The sequence below is a fragment of the Diadema antillarum genome, unplaced genomic scaffold, assembly GCF_040938485.1.
Source record: "Diadema antillarum isolate AM-2024a unplaced genomic scaffold, OU_Dant_1.0 seq00001069_RagTag, whole genome shotgun sequence".
NCBI lineage: Eukaryota > Metazoa > Echinodermata > Echinoidea > Diadematoida > Diadematidae > Diadema > Diadema antillarum.
In genome coordinates, this window is record NW_027271894.1 from 1,161,052 (window position 1) to 1,186,038 (window position 24,987).

A 24,987-nucleotide genomic window follows, 5' to 3' on the forward strand; every position below is an offset into this window, starting at 1 on the left:
TCTGGTGGACGACCCAAGTGCTTGCACCTGCACCGCCTGGCACTGTGTCCTCATGCTGTTGATGCTGAGGAATAGCGTTCCACTCGTCAACCAGTATCTGATAGAGTCCTGCCAATGTCATTGCATTTGTGACCCGCGCCTCCACAGCTTGACCAAGTTGATCCCAAAGATGTTCTATGGGTTGAGGTCGGGGCTGCATGCAGGCCAATCCATTCTAGTGATGCCCTCTCTCTCGAGAAAGTTGCGCACAAGTCTCGCTCTATGTGGTCTTGCGTTGTCATCTTTTGGAAGTATCTCAGCTTCAATTTGCCCTATGGTGCGGGCTTTTTGAACATTGCTTACACGTGGCATGATGTTCAACCATAAAACTTGATGAGTTATCAAAACTGCCTGGCATGGCACCACTGAAAACTTGAATGTGAAGTTAAGATGTCTATTAAGATTTGCATTCATGGCTGACTAGTTGAGAACAAAAGACATAACACAAAAGAACATGTTCTCTATTTACTCTTTACGACCATTCTCATTCATAAGAACCGTTCTTGTTCATGTTGCAGCTTTTCAATGCAGACCTTATAAGACACTTTTGAATACAGCCCTTTACCTGATAGCATAATCATAATGAGTAGAATATCATTTTAAAGAGAATTTAATGATCTTTCCATTGATATCAAGCATGTATTGTATAGTGCTTACAAACTGGAGCAATTTACAACTGAAGTCATATATTTTTAGATAAAAGTTGTAATTGTGTTATTACCCCTGCATATCTGTTTTCAATCATCCATATCTTAACTATCATGTAAACAAATGACAGTGCCAGCACCATTATTCAAATGCGGATATGTACCAACGCTGACAGACATCAAGACTAAAATAATAGATGAAAAGAGCAGTAAAAGAGACAAATTTATGAATCAATGCTAATGAAAACGTACAGGGATCTTCAAGATGGAAGAGGCTAATAAAAGTCTTAGAAGAAGCCTAGACGGAGAGAGCAGAAAAGACAGATAGATATCACGTACGTAGACTAGTGACACAAGAACAGATGTCGTAGTTCTTTGAAAGTTTCCCTCCAAAAGTTACTCTTCTTATAAACAAACTGTTGATAACATATTATTAAAGTTTATTGATTTGTGTAAATTTTTAATGATTAATTTTTCTTTCTCTCTGTTATGGTCACCGTTTTCAACCACTGAAACTTTTTGCACGGAAAGATTATCAATATTAATGTATTTTTTTTAAACATTCATGATGATGATGACGATGATGATAGTAATAACAATTATATAACAATAGTAATACATGTTATTGTTATAACCTATATTACTATCATTACTTTGTTATTATCAATATTATTATTAACGTTAACAATCATAACCATAATCTTCATAATAATAATGATAATACTATTATTATTTTTATTATAATTTCTATTTCAATTATCATTACTATTATCATTATTACCGTTAATAATATAAGTTTTATTGATATTATTGGTCAACAAAATAAACAGAAAGAAACAATAAGAGACAGCCAAAAAATGAGATAGAGACTACGACCCGTATCTCCCATCCTCCCCCAGCGAGTAAGCGGCTGACTGTACCAGGTAAGTCACGATAGAAAGTTCTTTCTCGACTAGGTCCCACTTCTTAGGATCGGGGTTGTCGTCGATGTCGAACATGGCGTCGACGATGCTGGCAAACTTCTCACCAGCGTAGGCGTTTTTGCTGCTGGGTGCAAATACCACGTGTCTGCGGAAGGAATAGTAATGCACAAAGGCAATATCACACCGAGGAATGTCTGACAATTAAAGACTCATACATAGGCCTTTTATAATAGAGAGGCTGGGTTCTGCATTTCAATTGTTTCCTTTCCAATATAATTGCACGATATCAATACAACATTGTAACCAAGGTAAATATTAATTGAAATACAATAACATCTGATTGGAAATGGAGGAAACTGCTAAAAAACAGAAAAATAACTAGTAACTATCAAATGACGGAAGTAGGACATTACAAACGAAATTAACAAACGTGAAAAAGTACGATGATAGTAATGTGTCGATTTCATTAGCAATGAACTCATATTCATAACAAAATCAGGTATAAAGTCAAGCAGAGATTTAGTTTCAGGATTCAGCATACTTGGTAGTTGGCCTTCCGGTGAGGCCCATTGGATCGATAAATGATCGCTCGAGAAACATCAGTTGATCGTTTATTCTCCTGACGGCCAGCACACTGTTGGAGAAAGAGAAAAGGGACACCTTGTAGATTACTGTATAATGAATCTTCATAATTTCACCTATGGTAATTTGACCTTCAAAAATTGAACATGTCCAGAAAATTACAGTGGAAGGTCTGCTCTAATGAACAATTAAAGCCCATTCCCTGAACGACTCGCCAAGAAAGGGCACGATCGATATCATGTCATAAACCAATAATTCAGTCAGTCGAAGTTTTTACATTCCAATGGCAAACAGCTACACGAGTATAAAATATTACTAAAGGTAAAGAACAGCAATACTAGTTTTGTACGCCTAATAAACTGCCACTAGTTACATGTAGCTCTGCAATGTTCATTTTTACATTGACTAATTTGTATTCTAATGCTTTAAATCTAAACAAAAACACAAAACATGTTTGCTCACATGAAAATAAGTCTTTTTTCTTTGAAAGGAAGAAAGTTATTATATCAATATATCCGTTCTCCCGTCCGTTGTTAGATTACGATTTCGCAGACACTGCACTGTGTCACGGACCGGTTGTAAGTCTGAAAATTTTGTTTCTAGTAATGAGCATTTTTTAAGTCTTAACTATAGCTGCAGTTCGTAATGCGAGGTGAAATCATTCTGTTATTTAGTAAGCCCTATAAATCAATTTCATTTAAGGAATCCAAAGCTGAAAATATGCTAACATAAGTTTAAATCAAGTGAAAGCACCCATATTAGTAGAACGCATCAAAAAAAAATGAGGAAAATCTTAATTGTTCAAACCTTTATGAGTTTTTAAAGTTTCTTTGCTATCATCACTAGATCAGGAGACTAGTGCTCTTCTTTACGTCATTATGGACAACAATATATGGAAACTATAAAAAATCAATACATTTTAAATTTTCTGGAACAATGAAACTGCACTTGAATCTATGACGCTGTCAGAAACCAAGAATATTATCTTTTATACATGTCAATATCAAGTCGACGGAATGTGTATTTCTAATTGATTGATTGATTGATTGATTGATTGATTGAAAGGTATTTATTAAATAACATCTCTCGCAGCCAGGAGGCTGAATTGCGGACATTTTACAAGGATCATCATGAATACATTCAAATACACAAACATACATTAGAAATATTAACTATTGCAAAATAAAATTAACCTTTACCATAAAAAAAATACAATTACAATTATTCACATCTCTGTTCTTGTTTCCATAAATAATCTCTTTTGTTTTAATAATAAATAAACCTTACGAAAAATCAACTTTCTTTTCATCTACTCTTCTTCTTTTCCTCCATCTTCTCTTTTCCCCTTCCTTATAAACTTTACCATCCTCATCTTCACTTTCCCTCCTTCAACCTCTTCTTATTCCCTGAAATTATCTTTATCATAATCACACATCATTATTTTTCATCATCAAAAGTCAAAATACCCTTTACTCTCTATTACCAAACAAAATCAATCAATATACATTCATCAAAAATATACTATTGCAATGTATTATATAAAACACTGGTTTCGTGTCAATAAAATTATTCAAACTACCACATTTCTTATTTCACATAACACAGAACAGAGGAATATAATAATATTATGGCAATTAAACTGATCTAAAAAGTCTGCTTAAGACAAAAAAAAAATTCTGGCAAGTGAAAACAAAAAATGAGATGAAATCAGAAATAAATGAATGAATGGAGGGCCCATAACCAAACAATTCATTACAAAGAGAGAAAGAAAAACAAAACACCTTAACAATGAAGAATCCACATGCGATTTGTAACAAAGTTGAGTGTTTTATGAAAGAGAGAAAATTTCGGCGTGCCTGCAAAAGGCTGAACTTGAATAACAAAACACAGAGTGCATAGGCTATATAACTTTCAGTAAAACATCGACTATATTCTTCTCTGTCAATATAATCATATTCATATCAAAACACTTAAAAAACTTTCAGATCTTACACATATGAAAATAAAATCAGTTGTTATCTCATTTTCATAGAAAATCTCTATTGTTCATACAAATAACCTGACTAACCACAACTTTTTAACTTGTTTTTCATCTACTCATCTTCTTCTTCTCTTTTCCCCCTCTTTATAAACTTTACCATCCTCTTCTTCACTTTCCCTATACTTCAACCTCTTCTTATTCCCTTACTATCTATTACAAAATCTTAATAAAAAAATCAGATATTACATTCATCAGAAAGTACACTACATTGTACTATTATACAGAACACTAAATTCATATCAAAAAGATTATTCAAAATACAATTTCATATTTCACATGACGCAGAACAGTGGAACGTGACGTGGCGATCAAAATGGAATCAGAAAGCCTGCTTAAGACTAAACAATTCTTGCAGGTGAAACGAAAAATTGAGATAAAATCAAACGGGCCTTACACATATATGGAACAAAGAAAAAAGGCGTTGGCATACTAATTTTGCAAGTGCCCTCTACGAACGGTACATTCAAATAAGAAAGGGGTAATATCTACACATTGTACATCGATTATGGCGTATAAACAGCCATCTCCCCTATTCGGCATTAGTACGGCGTCTGTTATTTTCTAAGAGGCATTAGCTCAGTTTGATTTCTTTTTTTCTTTTCTTTTTTGTATGCTGCTATGGGGATTTGTTGTTCAGTGTGCAAAGTGGTGTGGACTTTCTTCTCTGTATAGGCTGAATAAAGAAAGGGCACTGAAATAATTGACTGAAAGACCTTCTAATTAAAAAAATAAATAAATATTATGTAGTTCTCCGTCCATATGATAACTTCATGAAGTGAAGCACTCTTCTTAACCTGCGACAACGGCACCGGAAAATTAAATTATTCATATTCACGTGGTCGTGCGATTTTCTTTAAACATCCACTGATACGTTTTCCTTTTATTACTGCTTTGATAATTAACTCAATACCAATCCACATTTTACATTTGGGCTTTGATAAAAATTCGTTGAAGCACCATGCTTTTGATTCTAAAAGAAGAGTAGAACATTATAGTAAAGCACATGGAGAAAATGGAGAAAATGGAAAAATTGATCAACACAGAACCTGTCATGATTCTGTTTCTAAATCTATGGTTTAATCGTTCACATTTTAACCAAAATAGCAATGTATTGAAATAGTGAGTTTTGTAGTTCCATTTGTGGAGCCGTATGGTTTGCTTTAGCACACCAAATGCTACATTTGGAGATGGTCCGTCATGTAGAGATACGCTTTCATGGCAAGGTTCGTCCCTGATACTGTTCGCTTCCATAGATGGGAGTTTTGGTACTATGTATAATTGTGATGTATATACCCCTTAGATTGCCTACGGGTTTGTTTGGCTTTCTTTTCCAAATTGATTTTCCAATTTGTTTTGTGCTAACACAACTAAAAAAAAACACTACGAGCGTATTATCCTTTTATTTGTAACTTCGCCCTTAAAATAGAAATCCGAGTCACAAAGAAAAAAAAAGTCAATATGATAATGAAAAAGGTACGTTGTACTCACTCGTTTGTATCCAATCCCTCCACACGTTCGCTAAAAGCATTGGCAGCAGAGCTGAAGTTGGCAACGGCAGAATCCATGTACTCTGTGTATGTTTGCGTGTGGTTGATTAAACCCAGAAGGGATAAAAGAAGATTTAAACAACCAAAAGTTGTCAAAGCTCCAGAATGCCTAAAAGTGCTCTAAGTAGGCTTGTGTTAATTCCATCAGACTATGGATACGCAAACTTTTGCATAAACGGTTTTCTTTTTTAATAAAGTATATCTAGCAGATAAGTACGATTGAGATTGAAATAAATGTGATGTAGGTAAAGGTCCTACTAATAGTTCACGGTATGTAGTGTAGTAAGGAACTCTCTACTTGTTAGGGGCCAAAGTGGAATTGACATAATTTATACTCTTCATAAATTTTTTTCCAGTTGGTTGTATTTTGTTTCCCTTTATTGCAATTGTTTGCATGTTGACGTGTCTGATTATTAACTGCGTTTCTAAAAAGTCATTAGGACCTTCCCTTTACCTTCGCATGAAATTACAAAGTTATCTAAATCTTTCTCTCCCAATTTTGATGATTGATTAGTTTTGATACACCTCTTTGAAACAAATACGCAAACATACACACACCAAAATACAAACAAACAAGCACACATCGGAATCGGGCGATTCGTGTAAGAGTTAATGGAGAATTGTCTTTATACTTTGTTTCATTCATTGTCCTGCAGTGATGTCACAAACTGTCCTAGTCTCCTTAACCAGTTTAAGGAAGTTTAAGAATTCATTACTTTTGAACAACTTTTGTAACTTTCCTTGTTTTAAACCTCACTGATGTGTTCTACAAATATTGCTTCATTCACTGCAGCAATTGCTGTAATCGAAACATAATATGATAGACACTATTTTGATGAACTTGTCCTGAAACATCTGAACATCTGCTCACCGAACTTAATTCCTCCTGTTCTCATTTGGTCTCCTATGGTGCCGTCCCGAAGGCTCTCCCAGTAGCCATCAACGGCCTTGGCGTAGCTTACCACGTTCAACGGCAGGACGATGTCGTCCGCTAATCTGCGGAGGATCTCGGCGTAAAGACGGCCTGCAGCCAGGATGTACTTGAAGGCGTTCGGGTAGAGTTCGTCCACGAGGTAAAATGTTTCGTACACCGAGTGGTACGTGGGATATGACGCGATGGGTGTTTCCTCCTTTTATTGAAAGAAACCACGCAAAGAACGTCAAAAAGGTCGGATTTGGAAATGCTTTAGGTAGGTCTTCATAGGTTGAGGTCTGTCATGAGATAAATGTTTTCTTCTGCTCATTCTGCTCTACAGCAACATTTATTTTGGCAATAGACTGACAGTTAAGTCTTCGAAATTCATCAGTATCATAGTCATATATTTCCACACGTCGAAATTTACAGATTCAATCGCGGAGAAACAGTCAAATTGGACTTCCTTGCTTATAGAATAAAAACATAAACTACAAACAAACGAAAGGCCCGAACGCAAAAAAAAACAAAACAAAAACATATTCTATGTTATTGAATCGGCAAATGACAGTGTATTATGATTTCAACAACTTATATTATTTACAAAGAGCTTTTTTATATTCTTAAAGCGAAATCAGTCGGCTACATCCTGTATTAACTTATGACAAGTTTATCAGCATGTGCTTAAATTAACGTTTTCGTCGTTCAATGCGTCGACTCTGTCCGTATTCATTACTTTGCATTAATTATCGTGATCCCTGTAGATATTTGGGGTCCATGACACTGTCGTACACTGAGAATATTTAGACCAATCAACGCGCGGTAGTTCTATTCAATCCAGCGAAGAATATGAATAACAGCGCCTATATTGATGTCAGATTGTGACAGTCAACAATACATAATGCTTTGATAAAGTGGGTTTTTTTACGTCAAGGCCGTACAAATTTCCAATGCCTCAATGATTCTTACTATCAGACTATGCTGTGAAAAAAGAAAGCATCTCTAGCGCTGTTGCCGATACATAAACATAATCAGTATCATCTATTTCTCACATCATCGTAGGTGTAAGTGAAATCCATGGCCGAGATCCCAGCGATCTGCAAGAACGGTGCGTAATCCGACCCGGCGCCAAGCGTTCCGATTCTGCCTCGAGATGGGACAAAAAGAAGGAGCACGTTAAAGAATGGGGTGGAGTGGGCATTGGACACGCTTGTGTTTTTATTTTCTTTCTATTCTCTGTAGGTTTCATTGTTACCTTGATAGAAAAGTTAACTTCTTTGATCATTCATCCCCATCAATTTCTTTTTCTCGCGTGATACACCTGAAGGCATATACGCCCTCAACAGGAGTCCTCCCTGTCCCCATGTTAACCCATGATAAGGAGGACAACTGGTACGTCTTCCATCAAACTCGAGTTCCTGCAGCATAACATGCGAACAACTCATTTGATGGTATCTCATTATCACTAATGTTGCCATAATGTAACATGTGTAGACACATACATTTCTTATTCACTGCACACACACACACACACACACACATACACAATTATATATATATATATATATATATATATATATATATATATTATATATATATATATATATATATATATATACATTATATATATATATTATGAAATGAAAATAGATTTGAACTTTGAACTTTGAACATAATCCATGAGGATAAAGACGAGTTTGAAATACATCTAGAGAAATAAACACAAACCAAAAATTCAACTGTCTTTCCTAGTACATTAGAGAAAAAGAGAGAGAGAGAGAGGGGGGGGGGGGTAGGTCAACAATTGCAAGATGTCTTTCCTGCGTGTTATTCAATCTTCGGTGGACTGGAATAATTTGTCTTTTTCACACAAAAAAAGAAGCAGAAAGACATACACAAACAAAGTAAATGTGATGATATTATAAAACTATATCTGTACAAGAGGAAGGGGGGATGGTGGGTTCATGTAATAGGTGTCAATTATTGTACTTAATTCACACTTTATAACACAGTTTTAAATTCGATAGGCTTCCGAATATTCGTAGGAAATCCTTCATTAATTTTCTTTGAGAATATTTAATTCGTCCAAAAGTAACAGAATGCATACGTCTTTCCACGGATACTCTTTCTTCTCGTCTATGAATGACGAAATTGTCTATAGAACGGATTTTGATCCATTGGCACTACGCATGGCTGCTATAACGTCTGTAAGAAAAAAAAATACATTGCAATAATATCACGAATCAAGAAACACGAGATGTTATGTAATCTTTACACGGGATCTCCCTCCGGTAGCGGTCTCTGCCTCGCCTTCCATGTGTCGTAGAGGGTTTCCTCCCCTTCGTCAGGTGTCGGATCTGGGTTTGGAATCTGAGGGAGAGTAAAACGTACACAAACAGTGAAATGCTAGTTAAAAGAAGGAGAGAATAGAACTACTTTTTATACACATAGTGCCTGAATTCAGGCTTATTTGGCCTGACAAATGACATTCCTGATGCAAAGTAACACTATGTGTCATCCATCGAACTAGAAAAGCAGAAAGAGAACATGGAGAAGACGAAGAAGTAGTAGTAAAAGAAGAAGTAGTATAGTAGTAGTTGAAGAAGAAAAAGAAGAAGAAGTAGAAGAAGAAGTAGTAGTAGTAGTAGTATAGTAGTAGTTGAAGAAGAAAAAGAAGAGGAAAAAGGAGTTTGACGAGAACACATCCTCTTAAACCTTACTCACTGTTCAAAATGTTTACCCAAGAACCAAGAACTAAAGTGTCGATGCATAACAACAGCAAGTGGATACCTGTCATAAGGAACGCGTCTGAAGTTTTGCAACGATACACTGTTGTTGCTCAGAATATAGCTGTTCAGATTGGTACAGCAGATTGTATGGTAAGAGAAAGTAGTGACATAGACCCCAGTAAATCACTGTTTTACACGGGTTTGTCTTAAGACGGACTGAATTCCTAATGAGAAGAGAGGGAGAGAGGAAGCATCACAAGCATTCGAGTTCAGGGAAGCACCTCAGCTCAGTGCAGCAATGCCTTAACCCTAACCAGACCAGGCTCTTTTTTTTTCTGTTCTGTGGGCGGGGGAGGGTTGATTCCCCCCCCCCCCCCCCCGGCCACAGTACAGGAAAAAAAGAGAGCCTGCAATGGGCAGAATACTTCATTTGAGGTAAGATGAATTAATCCATTCGAATTGACTGCGCCTCTTTCAATCGACCATATCTTTTTTCACCTCATTCTGTCCATTACACTCATAAAAAATAACATTTCGTGTAAACTATGAAGCGTGTGTGAGTTAAATGAAACAGTAGATAAAGATTCAGTAGCAATTGCCATATAATGACAATGCTTATCCAGAGAGATGTTAAATATTGTTTGAACTAACGCGCGCACACAAACATAATCACATAGACCTACATCAACATAAAAAACCTTGGATTTCACTGAACATTATTCTTAAGCATGCATCGATTTTATATCCCAAGAAAGTACACCCTATTGAATGAAAATGTCATGCCATGTCACGGCATACAGAAAAATGTTCTTCGGACAAAAAACAATCTCCGCATGAACACAGATCTTAAACGAAGCAAAATTTTCAGAGGATTTTGTGACTTTACACTTACTTGGGGAAAATGTGACGATAATAATAGAACACATGAATGTTATTGATTGTAACAAGTGTCAATGACTTTATGTATTTTTGCTTCTATTTTGGAGATTATTTGTTTTATATGCACATTGATTACCATACAAACCTTTTGAGCTGATTCGTATATCAAGGTTTCCATGTTTGGCGTGGCTGAGATGCTAGGGACGTATGTTCCTGGAAGATAGGACGTCATATAATTTAAAGATTGGGTTAAATTTGCATAAACATGGCTAAGTTGTAACAGTTGCCCCTAATCTTACTTTTCGAAGGGAAGACAAAGTTTGTTAGCGATCTCCCGGTTGAACCTGTAATATATTGGAAACACGACAGGCCTACAATGATGGTGATGGACGCAAAGAGAACGTGAGATAGAAAAAATAGAACCGGAAGGGAATTTTTCAATTTTAAAGGTATTGTTTACCATTGGGATCAGTGACAATAAAAAAAAAGAAGTTTTAGTTATCACATTATTTTGATGCATATGGTAAGGTCAGATGTATCACAAAACATCCTACCATATAAACGTTTCACAATAAAGCCTATGGAATGCAAGGAGATATCACTATTTTTCTCGATAAACCATAAATGTAGACGGTTCATTCTAGAAAAAAATTTATAGCTATTGTTAACATTTTTGTACGTTTAACAGTATGTCACATTCACTATACTGATTGATATTCTAACATTAGTTGTTTCTATCCCTAACTCACATACTAATTAATTGTTAGAAATATTTTGTGGCACTAAAGCTGGGTTTTTGTGTCATGTGCAAATGGTAGATAATGCCTTTGAATGTAGCGACATATTTGAATCCTTCTTACCGTCCATTGCAACGTCCAAGTTCAGGTAGGCCACTGCTCGTACTCCAAGGTTCTTGGCAAATTCCTATCAAAATGAAAATTGGTAACATTGTATGATATCATAACCAACGTCTGGCTGTTACGAAAAAAAAAAAAAAAAAAACCAGAACCCAAGTAATTAGAACATACACATTTTGTTAGCATTCACTACAGGTCAGTGGAGTACAACAGACAATTCAGGAAATACCACAGACTTTCAGGGAATAGTAAGAGGGAAAATAAGAACACAGAAGTCATAACATTTATCTGTTTTCACTGTCAGTCAAAACGTTGCATATTTCTCATTGGCGACCGACGGCGGTGATTAGGCTCAATCGGTACATGGCGTGCCTGCTTCCAGACGCAAAGGAATCGGGCTCCTGCAGTGTTTAATTGAGCTATTTTGTGTGTAGTTACTGTATACTAGTACCCCTTTAGGGGCAGAGGACTCTGTCCCTAGTCATAACATCGAAGTCGCGAATGTGAGAGAGTCACAACTAACAGACGTAAAACGTTCCGCCTCATTCATACATCGAAAAGAGCTGGGTGCATAAATCCCGTGATATCGCCTCACATTCGATTGGACCCCGTTGAAAACTATGTGCAGCTGTATGTGGGCTATCCAGCCATCATGTTAGATGAAAAATGAAACAAACAACAAACGAATATTGTTATGTTCCCCTTTCCTTCATTTTGCTCACCTCGACCCATTCAGTCGATCCGATCAACCCCTGCTCTTCGGCTCCCCAGCTGCAAAACATGATGCTCCTCCGGGGCGTCCAACCTAAACAAACAAATAAACAAATACTATGTGCGATCAGAGTTGTGTATTCGAAAAAGTAAGGGGTTAAAATCTAGCTCTAAAACCAATTTAAAGCAATTTATGTCTGTTTCTTTCACAGTTTTAAGAATAGATTATCCAAATTTTCTATCTGCCAGAAAATATTTTGAAAAGAAGAAAGAGTGTGACAAATTGGCAAAATTCCGATGCAACCACAGGGTATATTTGTGAAGGTATATACTTGATCAAAAGAAAAGAAAATCTTTTCAAAAAAGTTAGCTCATGGAGTTGAAAACTACTCTTCATGTAAACATAAGACTTATGTTTAAAGAAAGGACGTCTATAAAGCAAGGACAAAAAAATATTACACTAGTCACTAATCATTCTTTTTTACTTTTCATTTAGGTTGTTGTCATTGTAAGAATATCATTATTTGCCATGAACAAGTAACCATAATGGGGTAGATTTAGACTACGTTTGTACGGAAGAAAACGCGAAAAACAAAATTGAGTTTACGGACGTTGAGTTGAGGATGATCTGCATTTTATAAACGGCAAAATACCAACATCATGGGACGGAAAGTTTCCTTTTGGTTTTGTTTTTAAATATAATTGGAGAAAAAAAAAAACACCGTAAAAAAACAACATTATAGTTTACTGGAGTTACCTCGTTGAAGCTGTTCTCCCATCGCCCTACTTATTTCAAGCATGGCCGTTGTTCCCGACCCGGCGTCGATGGCACCAAATCCCCAGGCGTCCCGATGGTTACCAATCATTATGTAACGATCTGTTTTTAGAAAGTAAACACAATAAAATCGAACCAATAATGTTATGATATAATGATTATGGCAATCATTATTGCTCTTTCTGAGATATTTATTTTCAAAGAGAACACTAAGATACAATGCAGACAAAATTATAGCACTTTAACAATCTGCTAAAAGAAAGAAAGAAGAAATATCATTACAAGGAAGAGATAGAATGTAAAACGAGTGCGCAGTAGCTCACGACAGTGTTCTTTTTTGGAATTTCTCTCTCAATTCACAGGATATCATTTCTTTCTTTATGGAATATCTTTACAGGTTTTCAGAAGATTTTGGTAACAGCTCGAAACCGTTGAAATTATAACAGTCAAATTATAACAATGAAACCTTGATTCATGTATATATACAATAAATGTATACATATATTATATATATATAATCTTTATACATGTATATATACATATATAAATATATAAATATATATATAATAAAAACCTAGAATATCATTGCATATAAAAAATTATATATATATATATATATATATATACATATTATGATGTGTGTGTGTGTGTATGTGGTGTGTGTGTTCAATATTCATATATCTAACGTCAAACGAAACACAAGCAAAAATAACTTCGAAAGTGCTGCCTTGCCACACAGCAACAAGCACACACTCTATCTCAGAAAAAAAAAATGATGCTCTTGAGCGCTTACCAGGCTCGACTGCACCCGGTATCACGCCAATCACATCCCATCCATTGGCCATCTCGTTTTTCGTGTAGATCGCCATTTTTACTGTCCTTTGATAAAAACATGACACAGACGAATACAGAATCCGATATGTTACACACATGTTGCTATGAAGGAAATAACAGGGAAGTAGGAGAGGGAGACAAGAAGCAGATGAATTAAGACAAAACATGATTGATTTGATTAATGCCTGTCATATTGATACACTTTATATAATATGACATACGCACAGGTGTGAATTTTATTTTATTCTTTATTCGAACTTCGTTCAATTTCATTATCACAAAATATCAAAGAAATCATACAAAGACAAACTGCATTGTACACAAACATCGTGGAAAATAATGTCAAACTTGCATTGTGACTTTTTTTTTAACCAATGAAACGAAATTCGGGGGTATTTTTTGTATTGTTTAACGCACATGCAAGTGAGCTTGAAAATCTTGACATTGTACAGTCCCAAAACGGCTGTTTGTAGGTATATATATATTTTTTTTCCCTTGAGAAATTGAGGGGGGGGGGGGTGGGGCGCACCTATGTATATTCTCGCAAAATGCGCGCCAAACGGGGACATGATAGTTTGCCTGAAACAAACTATCATGTCCCCGTTCGGCGTGGACATGACAGATGCACACACAACGCACACAGTCACACACAAAACAACAAAACAAAACAAAACACTGTTATCATAACTCAGAATTATGACTTGATCTGTTGTAAGGGAAATACAAGGATTTTACACAAAACGTCCAAATTTTGACTTACATGTTCTCGTACGAATCGTTGAAGCCAGGTCCGTATCTGTAGGTTAGCTCTAGGTCACCTCTCCACTCAGAGACAACCTGTGGTCCGTCCATTTTACTAGAATAATCAAAATAATAATATAAAACACAAACAAGCAAAACAAAATGTAAGTCGAACTGTTTTAATGGCCCCGTCCATGGCGAAATCATGCCCAGATAATAAGACAGAAGGTCAATAACCGTTGCATGGACACAAAAAAGTGCAACCATGTTCCTATGACTTATAATTCTCAAAGATTAGCCAATTGTACTGAAAGGTACTGTTTACCATTGGGAGCAGTCATCAAAAAAAAAAATGATCGAGTTATCACATAGGATGCATTTATAATGTAGGTCAGTTGTATCACCAAAACACCCTACCATCAGAAATTTTGCAGTAAGTTTTAAAACAAAAGGAGATATCATTACTTTTGTCACTAAACCTGTACACGGTTTATTATATTTAAAGCGATGCAGTTTCATTACAACTATTATTCACATTTTGTGTATTTAACAAAGATTCGAGAGTCAGTACCTCAGTAGCTGAGCGGCGTCATCGTAACCAATAGGGTGGATGGGGATCGTGGGAAGCATGGTCGACTCCTCCACGGGTAGACGGTAGGCACTCTCTGGAAAGGGAACCAAACGTTATCCAACGTCATGGCTTCTCAATAGGAAATGGATGAAGAACATAACTTTTTTTTTATTTCATTATACAGCTTTGATAATGACTCACTTTTTAATCAACACGAAATTCGACTGGAAGTTCACACAACAAAGTTTGAGTTGTTCGTTGTTGTTATTTTCTATCTGTAAAAGCCGTCTCGATAGCCAATATCCAGCTGAACTAGCTCGTCTTCTATTGGGTCCAGTCTTGGTGAACTTTGGGCGGGCAACAATAATCGGGTTAAATGATCCCGCTCATTGTGAGTGATGAATGAAGCAGGATCGTTTACATAAACGATCTGTATATCTCCATCTGTATATCCTATTTGAGGACACAGTGTTTTGCTTCTAATAGAGGGACGGCATGCTAATATTTATTGCTCAGCAAGACCCACTGGGATTCCATGACCCCGCTTCCGAACCCGAGCAATTCAACTGCAAGGGGCAGCAATACGTCTCCTAATGACCCTTCTAAATGGATCAAAATATCATAATGGCTCCTATGAATCTTCCACAACGTGTTTGTTCGTTTGTTTGATGTTTTGAATAAAAAAAAAATTGAAAAAAAAAACAGCTGCTTTACTCCTGAAATTTCAAACAGAACAAAATACCAACTCCATAATATACTATTGAGGAACTATAGTAATAGTTCCCCAATATATCCCTGGATATATTAAATGTATACTGCTTTCACTGATCAAGGCAGGCGCCCTCTTCTTAACCTTACCTACAGCTGGGTAACTCTGGGTGAGCGGGTCTCCGTTGCCGTCCAGACAGCTTCCCCGCTGTGTTCCCGAGCCCGGGAGGAAAATACCGTCGGGATACGTCTGTATCGGACCAGTAGTCGACTTGGCATAGTCTGCAGGATCGGAATACAGGATCAAGCCCAGAGCTCCGTACTGTGCGGCGAACTTTGCCTTGGAAGACATTCGTAAAGACAATTCAATTTACTCCAAGCCTTTCTTTACAACGAAATTCGGACATCTACAGTACAACGCTATGGGATCTTCTATAGCAAATCGCCACGTAATGGATACATTGTGCCAACAGGGTTCAGCTTGCAATGATGAATTCCAGCTCTTACGAAAACATTGTCATCAAAGAAAGCTTTCAGCAATTCGTGCATTTTCTGCTTTCTTCTTCCTGTTTGTATCTTCTTGTTTAACCCTTTGCATGCCATATTCATTTACCTTCCATAGGCTTGCACATCAGACTCATCGGCACAGAAAGAGTTAGATCCTCTAAGGAGTTTTATGTACCCATAAAAACAGGCGCATGAAGTTAGGTTAGTCTTACTAGTCTTCTATCTACCGCAATCTGACAATCATGACATTGTTGCCGCAATTCGAGGTAATTCAGCGGAAACAGTGCCCGCTATTCCAAGTAGGTAATATCCCTGATAAAGTTGTATTCATTGGAGTCGAAAATCGCAATGTTTGAGAGAATATGACTGATTGTTATCATTATAATTGTTATCATAATCATTATTATAACCATTGTTATCATTATTGTTAAGATTATTATCATTATCATCATCATCAGCAGCAGCAGCAGTAGCAGCATCATAGTTATCAAAATTTTTCGATTATACTTCAAAATCTCGGCTTGATATTTTGATTAACTTCTTTCCCGAATCCTAAAGCCTAGTAGCGTTTTAAAAAGGGGAAACTGTGATTTTTTTTCTTTCGCTTTGTTGTTTGGAAATTAGTGGGCAGCTGAAAGTCAAATAGTATATAGGCTGGAATGGAATTCTGATAATTCTGAACTTGCTTTTAAAGGATTCGGACAATCGTCCGCAGCAATGATTTATCCCAGATGCTGGAAATGGAACATCTCCAGATTTCGCTCAATTATCCATGAGCAATCTACATTAAACCGGAGTAAGTGAAACTGAGTAGTCAGGTCTTACTGCTTGTGATTCATTGGAAATCTCGTAGCGCCATCTGTTCTTACCTAAGGATTTAATAACCCATAAAAGTATTACTGTACATTACCTTCATGGCCGATAAATATAGAAAATATAAAGAAAGTGTAAAGGAGCTCAAGAAAAATTGCACAAATTAAGTCCACATTTGTAAAGATGTCGTTATCACAAGTCAGTCTTAGTTTGAACAATCATAATCTTCAAATACAACACAAGGTGATCGAGAGGATAAATGCTGTGACCGAAAATAAAAAGCGAGTTCAATATTGTGCGTTTTTCCTTTGATCTTGTATTTACCTTATCGCCCCGGTATATCTTGCCATATCGTGCAATAGCTATACGTCCAGAGACGCTGTACCCAAGGTCTTCCAACTCTTGAAAGTCCTCTATCCTGGCGTAGTTGACATACATCAAATCGCCCTGTCGGAAAAAAAGAAGTTATATTTAAAGTCGATTAGAACAAAATGCGACGCTATCATTACAGATACGGGGCAAAAACCAATCAGGAGTAGAGAGAAGTTGCTTTCAAGGGGGAGTTTTCCACAATTTATAGTGTGCGTTGATTCATGATAATAGTCATGATAATATAAACAAGAGTTATCATTACAAATATTATAATAATGTGAATACCACATATATTTCATTACAGATCTTTTAGTATACAAAGGGAGGAGACCGTTATCGATAAGCATGTCCCTTGACATGGACAACGGTCTCTAGACATATTTTAACTTCTTATTATTTCTTTAACTAAAGGAACACACAAGCATTGATAACATGAAACTCTCAAGTACAATCTTTTTCATGCCATTTGACTGAAAAGGGTGGATATGAAAGGAAAGCCAAAAAAGAAGAAGAAATAAGGGATTAGAATAAGGGGGTACCCTAACAGGAAAATAGAAAAAGTAGAAGGAAGAGAAGAAAAGGGATGAAAAGCAATAGCATACAGTGTTCAGGAGGTAGCAGCTAATACGAGCATAATTCTTAATTCTATGATTCGTCACTGACCATCGAGTGCTGAGAGGTGGTAGCACCATTGAGGTGCGGCAAACTTACAGTGAATGTTCCGTTCGCCGAGTAAGCATTGAAAGGAGGTAGGATTTCATCCGACTTCTCCCTTGATATATCGTCCAACCTCTCCTCGTAAAGCTGACAGGTGAACACGGCAGTGCCGTTCGGTGCAACTATTTCAATCTGTTAAAAGAAAAAAAAAAGAAAAAAAAGAGCCAGTCTGTATAGTAGTAACAAAACATGAAAAGCCATTGTCTCAATATTAAAAGATTGCAATCTTTGCCTTTATTGTGAATTTTACCTCTCAATTGTCAAATCATGAATAATAATAACCGTCATTTAGATAAAGTCATCGTTTTAGCGGGTTTCGAATGCTGCGTGTACCCGTTTGCAATATTCCCATTCCACAATGATTATTTCCTCATCGTTCACTCATCGGAAGCAAAGTGTATGAATCCGACTCTGTTGGCAGTCTATCGGGTGAGACGTGTGGTGCGGTTGGTAGACTATCGGATGAGACGTGCGTTGCGGGATCCCCATCGGATCACGACCCGACATGTCTGACACAGACCTGATAGGCGACCAACATAAGGCGGATTCATCGGACTATGATCCGATACACTTCGATGGGTGGCCGGAAGCGATAAATTTTGCTTCCGAGGAGTGACCGATGAGAAAAAATCTCTGTGGGATGGGGGTATTAGTTCGTCGCAGACTGTGCTACCCTCACCCCTCCCGCGACATTGTGTCTATCATGCACTATTCCCCTTACAGCTTTTTGCCCTTCCTCGAAATGTTTTGTACAACTTTTTTCCCCCAAATCTTATAACTGTCAAGTTTTCGGAACGTCAAATGATGTGTTCATGTGAAAGCGCCGGAAGAAAATGATAATACATATTAATAGAGAAAAGGAAAGTCCGTTTTTTTCAACTAATCATGTTTGATCAAATAATTTAGTAGTACAGTTAGAGAGCGTCCGCGGTGTTAGGGGGCCCGACCCCCCAACGTTTTACCTCTCTGTGGAGTCAAAACCACGTGATTTCTTTAGAACAAACGTTTTTCTCGAACAATGTCCAATGAGAGCAAGCATTTCTAGAGTTCTCTGATTTCTTTTTGACAATCCAACAAGCAATCTCACATTATCTCACATTATCTATCATTGCATTACATTATCTATCATTGCAGCATTACAATTACAGAGAATTTGCTGCAATTGATAGCAGAAAACAACGAATCATTGTTGTATCAAAATCAGAGGAGATGGACATTATCGCTCGACTCGATTAGCGCCTATCAAAAGTTCATCAACCGAGGTGTTGAGGCACCAGCGATAATTTCGAAGCCAACTCGTGTTACAAATCATTCCGCCACCCTCCTTGATAATATTTTTGCTAATTCTGTGCAGATTTTAAATTCTTCTATGATTTTATCTGATATTATTGATCATTTCCCCATTATAGCATGTTTTGACCTTAACCCTATAAAGCCCAAGGGGGGGGGGGGGGGCACATTGTGCCCCCCTACCAGATTTTCATTTGCCACTCCTTCACCCTTAATCCGATTTCAACCAAATTTGGTGACTTTTCCTAAAATCTTATTGCAAACATTTTGATATATAATTTAGCTATATTTGATGTTGCTTGTTGCCATGGCAACCATATACTGACAACCATGTCAGTCAGATTTTGCTTTTTTTTTTTCTGTTCCCATTCCATTTAACAGCATTACAGTATATGAAATGGGTGTTTCTTGGCTGAAATTTGTTGAAGGAGACAAATTTGAAGTTATTATCGTCCTGGATAGTTTTTTCTTATTATTTCCTTTGTTTTTTATATGGCAAAGGCATAAAACAATAGATATAATAGAGATAATTGAAAATGATAATATTTTGTAAGGATTGCCCTTCTATTTTAAGTTATTTCGATTCCTTCACCCAAGTTATGCCTCTAATATCATAAGTTTATCGTATTATCATTTTGCCATCTCAAAATTCCACTGTTATGCAAATATGAAATGTCATAAGTATACATGTACCCATCCCAAACATTTCATCTCAGGTCTCATAATGTATCACCATGTTGATATGAATAGCGCCCCCATGTGGTGACCTTGAGAAATTTGAACCATAACAAATAATAAGATTTCACTTGCTTATCATTTGTTGCAAATATGAAAATGATTGGTCTATAATAAGACATATATAATGGGGATAAAGAAATTATACAGAAAAATCATGTTTTTAGCATATTTCCTATGTATTTCTTTATATTTTGGTAAATAGCGCCCTCCATGGGTGACCTTGAAAAAATTAAAATGTACGGTCATGTAGAGTACAAGTTGCTCTACCTGTGTGCCAAATATGACAACAATACATCAAATAATAAAAAAGTTATATAGGGGGGGGGGCACAATGTGCCCCCCCCCCCCCCCCCCCCCCCCCCCTTGGGCCTGCGAGGGGTCAAAATAGCTTGGGCTTAATAGGGTTAAACACTGTGTTGATAAGTTTCATTCTTCTTCATCCAGACGTAAGGCTACACCAAAAAATTTTGTTAGCCTTGGTGCTAACTTAGATAGGGCTGATTGGTCTAGTGTTTATGATAATGATGATATAAATGCATCGTTTGAGAATTTTTCAGGGATAATTAATATATATTTAGATGAAAATATTCCCAGATTAAAACAAAAGTCAGTTAATTAAAAAACTTCCCCCAAATTACCATGGATTACAAAATCTCTTCTTTGTTCAATAAATAGGAAAAATAGGTCATATTATAAATTCAAAATGAAAAAAAAACAACAACTGAGAAGCCAAAAAATAAATACACTTCGTTTAAAAACATTTTAACGAAGATTATACGGTTGGAAAAGAGAAAATATTACATGATAATAAAGTTTTTGAAGATCTCAATGATACAGTTAATATTTTTAACTCTTATTTTTCAATGATTGGAGAGAATTTGGCAGAAAAAAATACCGCAGTCAAATATACATTTTTCTAAATTCTTAGGTCAATCTAATTCCAGTTCTATTTTTTTTTTTTCGTTCCAACAACAAAATATGAAATAATAGATATTGTTACCGCAATGAATAACAAGCGAAGTGCCGGTTATGACGATATCAGTAATTTTATCTTACAGGGAATTATATCTTCAATTGCTGACCCACTTTCATATATGTTCAATAAATCCTTATCAAGTGGTGTTTTTCCTGATTTTATGAAAATAGCTAAGGTTTTCCCTTTATTCAAAAAAGGAGATGATTCTGATATATGTAGTTATAGACCTATTTCTTTGCTTTCATCTTTATCTAAAATATTGGAAAATTTTATATTTACAAAAACAATTAATTTTCTGAATTTGCATAATGTTTTTACAAATTCTCAATTTGGGTTTCGTCAGAAACATAGCACCATTCATGCTCTTTTAAAGTTTATTGACCACGCTGCGCATACTATAGATAATCATTCTCATCTTATTGGTATCTTCCAGGACTTCTCCAAGGCCTTCGATACAATTCATCATGAAATATTACTTCATAAAGTGTCTCATTATGGAATACGCGGGAAGACCTTGGAGTGGTTCAGGAGTTACCTACAAAACCGAAAACAATATGTATCTCTGAACGAGTACAGCTCGAGTTTAGAATTCATTAAATGTGGCGTCCCACAGGGTAGTTTATTAGGACCTTTACTTTTTATCATTTATATTAATGACTTTTGCAGATCATCTGACATACTCTCATTTATACTTTTTGCTGACGATTCAAATATTTTCTTTTCTCACCAAAATCCAGATACTCTTGTACGCATCGTTAATTCCGAATTGAAAAAAGTAACTCAGTGGATAAGAGCTAATAAATTATCACTTAATCTCCAGAAAACGAAGTATATGCTTTTTAGTAATTCTTTAGAAGATTTAGGCACAGATATTGCTTTTGATGACACTCTGTTAGAACGAGTTTCTCATATAAAATTCCTTGGTATCACAGTGGACGATAAACTTTCGTGGAGGCCTCATATTACAAACATTAGTACAATAACTTCAAGCAATATTGGTATTATTAATAGACTCAAGTTTCATATTCCATTGTCCTCTTAGTTGACGTTGTATTTTTCTCTAATTTTACCTTATCTTAATTACGGACTCCTAGCGTGGGGTAGTGCCCATCAAAACTTACTAGATAAACTACTGTTATTACAAAAAACAGTTATTCGTATTATTTGTGGCGTCCCGCCATATTCCCATACAGAGCCATTATTTACTAAATATAGGATTTTGAAAATTAAAGATTTGTATTTTTTTCAACTTGGTCACTTTATGTTTAATTGCAATGTAAATACACTTCCCAGTATTTTCAATTCAGTGGTCCCACGGAACCAGTCTTTCATGATTATCCCACTAGACAATCTAATGAGTTTCATTTACCCCTCCTGAGAACTTTATTGGCTCAGAATACATTTATACATACCGGTCCTAGATTCTGGAACTCACTGAGCTGTGAAATAAACAATTCCCCATCTTTGTATTTTTTTAAGCGCAAGGTGAAATCTTTTCTATTAAATCCTCTCTGATATGTTTTTTTTTTCCTTAGCTATAGGTTTCGTCAACCTCAGGGTTCATCATCCACCCACCAATCATTCAATCACTGAATTCATTATTACGTAAAGAAGTAGCCATTACAATCCATGCACAGCTGCATGCAGCGCCAACTCTATGAAGCACATTCTCTACCATCCCCTGTTCCATTTCCCTTGTTCAGCGTGTAGGCATTCTCTCATTCTCTCATTCTCTCTTTTTCTTTCTTTCCTTCCATACTTTTCATCTATTCTGGCAAGTTGTGTCATGTTGTTGTGTTTCTTCTGTTTTGTCCCGTCCTGTCGTATATCATATTTGTCACAAGTGTTTGTAAATAAGTAATTCATAAGTTTTATGAGTGGTTCACAATCTACAAGCTTTGCTTTCTAGTGGACCTTACTATTCTTTCTTCCTTTTTTTTTCAACTGAAGCATGACTTTGTATTATTTTATTTGCCAGTATGCGCTCTTATGATTATCGATATCATTTATTTATTGCAAAGGCAAATGTTTTTTTGTTTATGATGTAATACCTGATTTATCTTGTGTTATGTTTTCGTTGAAAGAAAAAAAGAAGAATGAAAATAAATGAATTGAACTGAATTGAATTGAATTGAATAATTCCTGGTAAACCCCATTTCACATCAGATAATTTTTTTTTTTTTTTCTTATCGGTCACCAGTCACTCATCGCAAGCAAAATTCATAGTTTCCGGACACCCACCAAAACGTATCGAATCGCAGTCCGATGGATCCGTCTCGTGTTGGTCGACTATCAGGTCAGTGTCAGGCATGTCGAGGGGTGATCCGAGTCGACCAACCAAGTTGGAATCATCAGACTGCGATCTGATTTACTTCTGTGGGTGGACAGAAGCAACTAAACTTTGCTTCCGATGAGTGGCCGATGACAACAAATCTCTGTGGAATGGGGGTATTACGCAGATGCAATTCTTTTGCTTACCGTGTTGTTTTCACCTTGAACCGTGGAGGGAAACGACAGTAGAACATTGTAAGTGTGAATAGTCGCTTCAAATCCATAGTCGCTCCACAACTGCTTGATGTCTACGGCAAGTTTGTAGTTCTGTGGTGTTCCTGCCACGTGCGGATCTCGTGTGAGCTCCCTGTTCGTGAATAGACATCGATTTACGTCACTTCGTTCACACAACTGGCAAGTGCACCCAAAGAGTACACGTAGAAAGTAAAATAACCAATAGCACCCTTAAAATAGGACCAATGTAAAATAACATGAATTGAAATGAGGGACGTCATCTATATTCATGATTTCATTCCCTATTACCTACCAAACATATTTTATTCAAATTAAATTCTGCAATGATCACCATTTAATACAATGTAGTATTTGATGTTCATATGTTTGCATATTAATATGAATTTTATTTCCCATTAATGGTAAATGAAAGAATTAATGATCAACATAATGACCCTTGTAAAACATGGGCGGCAGAAAAGTGACGGTAAGTTTTCTGTTTAATGTTTTTTTCTTGTTGTTCATCTTCTGAGGGAGTGAGGTTCTACCTTCCCATTGCACCTCAAATGAATATTTGTTGACATTATTTTTGTATTATGGGGTTTTTAAACCGACTCTGACACTGTTTCCCCTGTAGAAGATGTTAGTGAGCACTGCCTTTATATTGCTCTGGGATGTAGGCCTACTCAAAATAGACAACATTATGTAATAAAAAGGGTACAGACGAATTCTTTGTTTGTTTGTTTATTTTGTCTGGTGGCTCATTCGAGTCACTAAAGTCTCCAAATTCGAAGTTTTGTTGGCCAGAAATAAAAGTGAAAATAACATTCTACTATCAATCCTAATTTATTAACCGGGAAAACAAAATATGTGGCCCGACGCCAATTCTTTGGTAGTGGGGGCGGCCACCCGGACACCCGGCTAATGTCGAACCTTGTATAAATTATACAGATTGTCTATGTATTAATACATACACTTACATTAGTGTGTTTCTCACGCTTTCCTCGTTCATCTCGTTCATGATAGATGTCGAGACGCTCTCGTCTGGCGGCCTTCGTGCCATTTCGTACGAGCTCGGCACCCGATCGGGACCCGAAAACCAGCCGATGAGAACGCCGACTCCGATGCCCACGGCAAGAGCCGTGCTGACTCCCACGGCGATGATCACACGCTGGTTTGGCATGACTGGACGCAGATCTTACTTTTTTTGAAAACAAAACAAAACAAAAAAGCTAACAAAGCAATAAGAACGTACCAAGAAGATGAAAATGAAATCTATTCAACTGGGAGAATGTTGCACAGAAAGGGGATATATACAGCAGTATACGGAACAAAAAGATCTTGCTTACATTCATAAGTTCAACTGCTGAAGTACAGTATTTATGTGTAGATTTTGATGCATTCAGGTAGTAGGCCTACACTGTATGTATGGTATACATGCATAACATGTAATCCTAACATACAATTGGTGGTTAGAAGGTGAATGAAATCAAGTCAATATGAATATTCATTAATAATCTATACACTTGTCTGCTGGTTATGCTATAAAACTGGTATGAACGACTTGCCTCC

The 24,987-nt window shown here is 36.4% G+C and overlaps 1 protein-coding gene across 1 annotated transcript; it reads right to left on the reverse strand.

The window, feature by feature from the left end:
* Positions 1 to 1,555: 1,555 nt before the first annotated feature.
* LOC139743324 (putative N-acetylated-alpha-linked acidic dipeptidase) lies at positions 1,556 to 24,598 on the reverse strand. The gene is made up of 18 exons (XM_071653813.1): positions 24,396 to 24,598; positions 23,389 to 23,548; positions 17,901 to 18,038; positions 17,142 to 17,264; positions 15,648 to 15,837; positions 14,790 to 14,883; positions 14,238 to 14,333; positions 13,437 to 13,522; positions 12,626 to 12,745; positions 11,880 to 11,962; positions 11,161 to 11,224; positions 10,446 to 10,513; positions 8,968 to 9,062; positions 7,745 to 7,835; positions 6,651 to 6,909; positions 5,721 to 5,802; positions 2,151 to 2,243; positions 1,556 to 1,754 (listed from the first exon to the last, which is right to left on the reverse strand). The coding sequence occupies exons 1-18, from the start codon at positions 24,596 to 24,598 to the stop codon at positions 1,556 to 1,558; spliced, it is 2,244 nt and encodes a 747-aa protein (XP_071509914.1).
* Between the last annotated feature and the right edge of the window lie 389 nt (positions 24,599 to 24,987).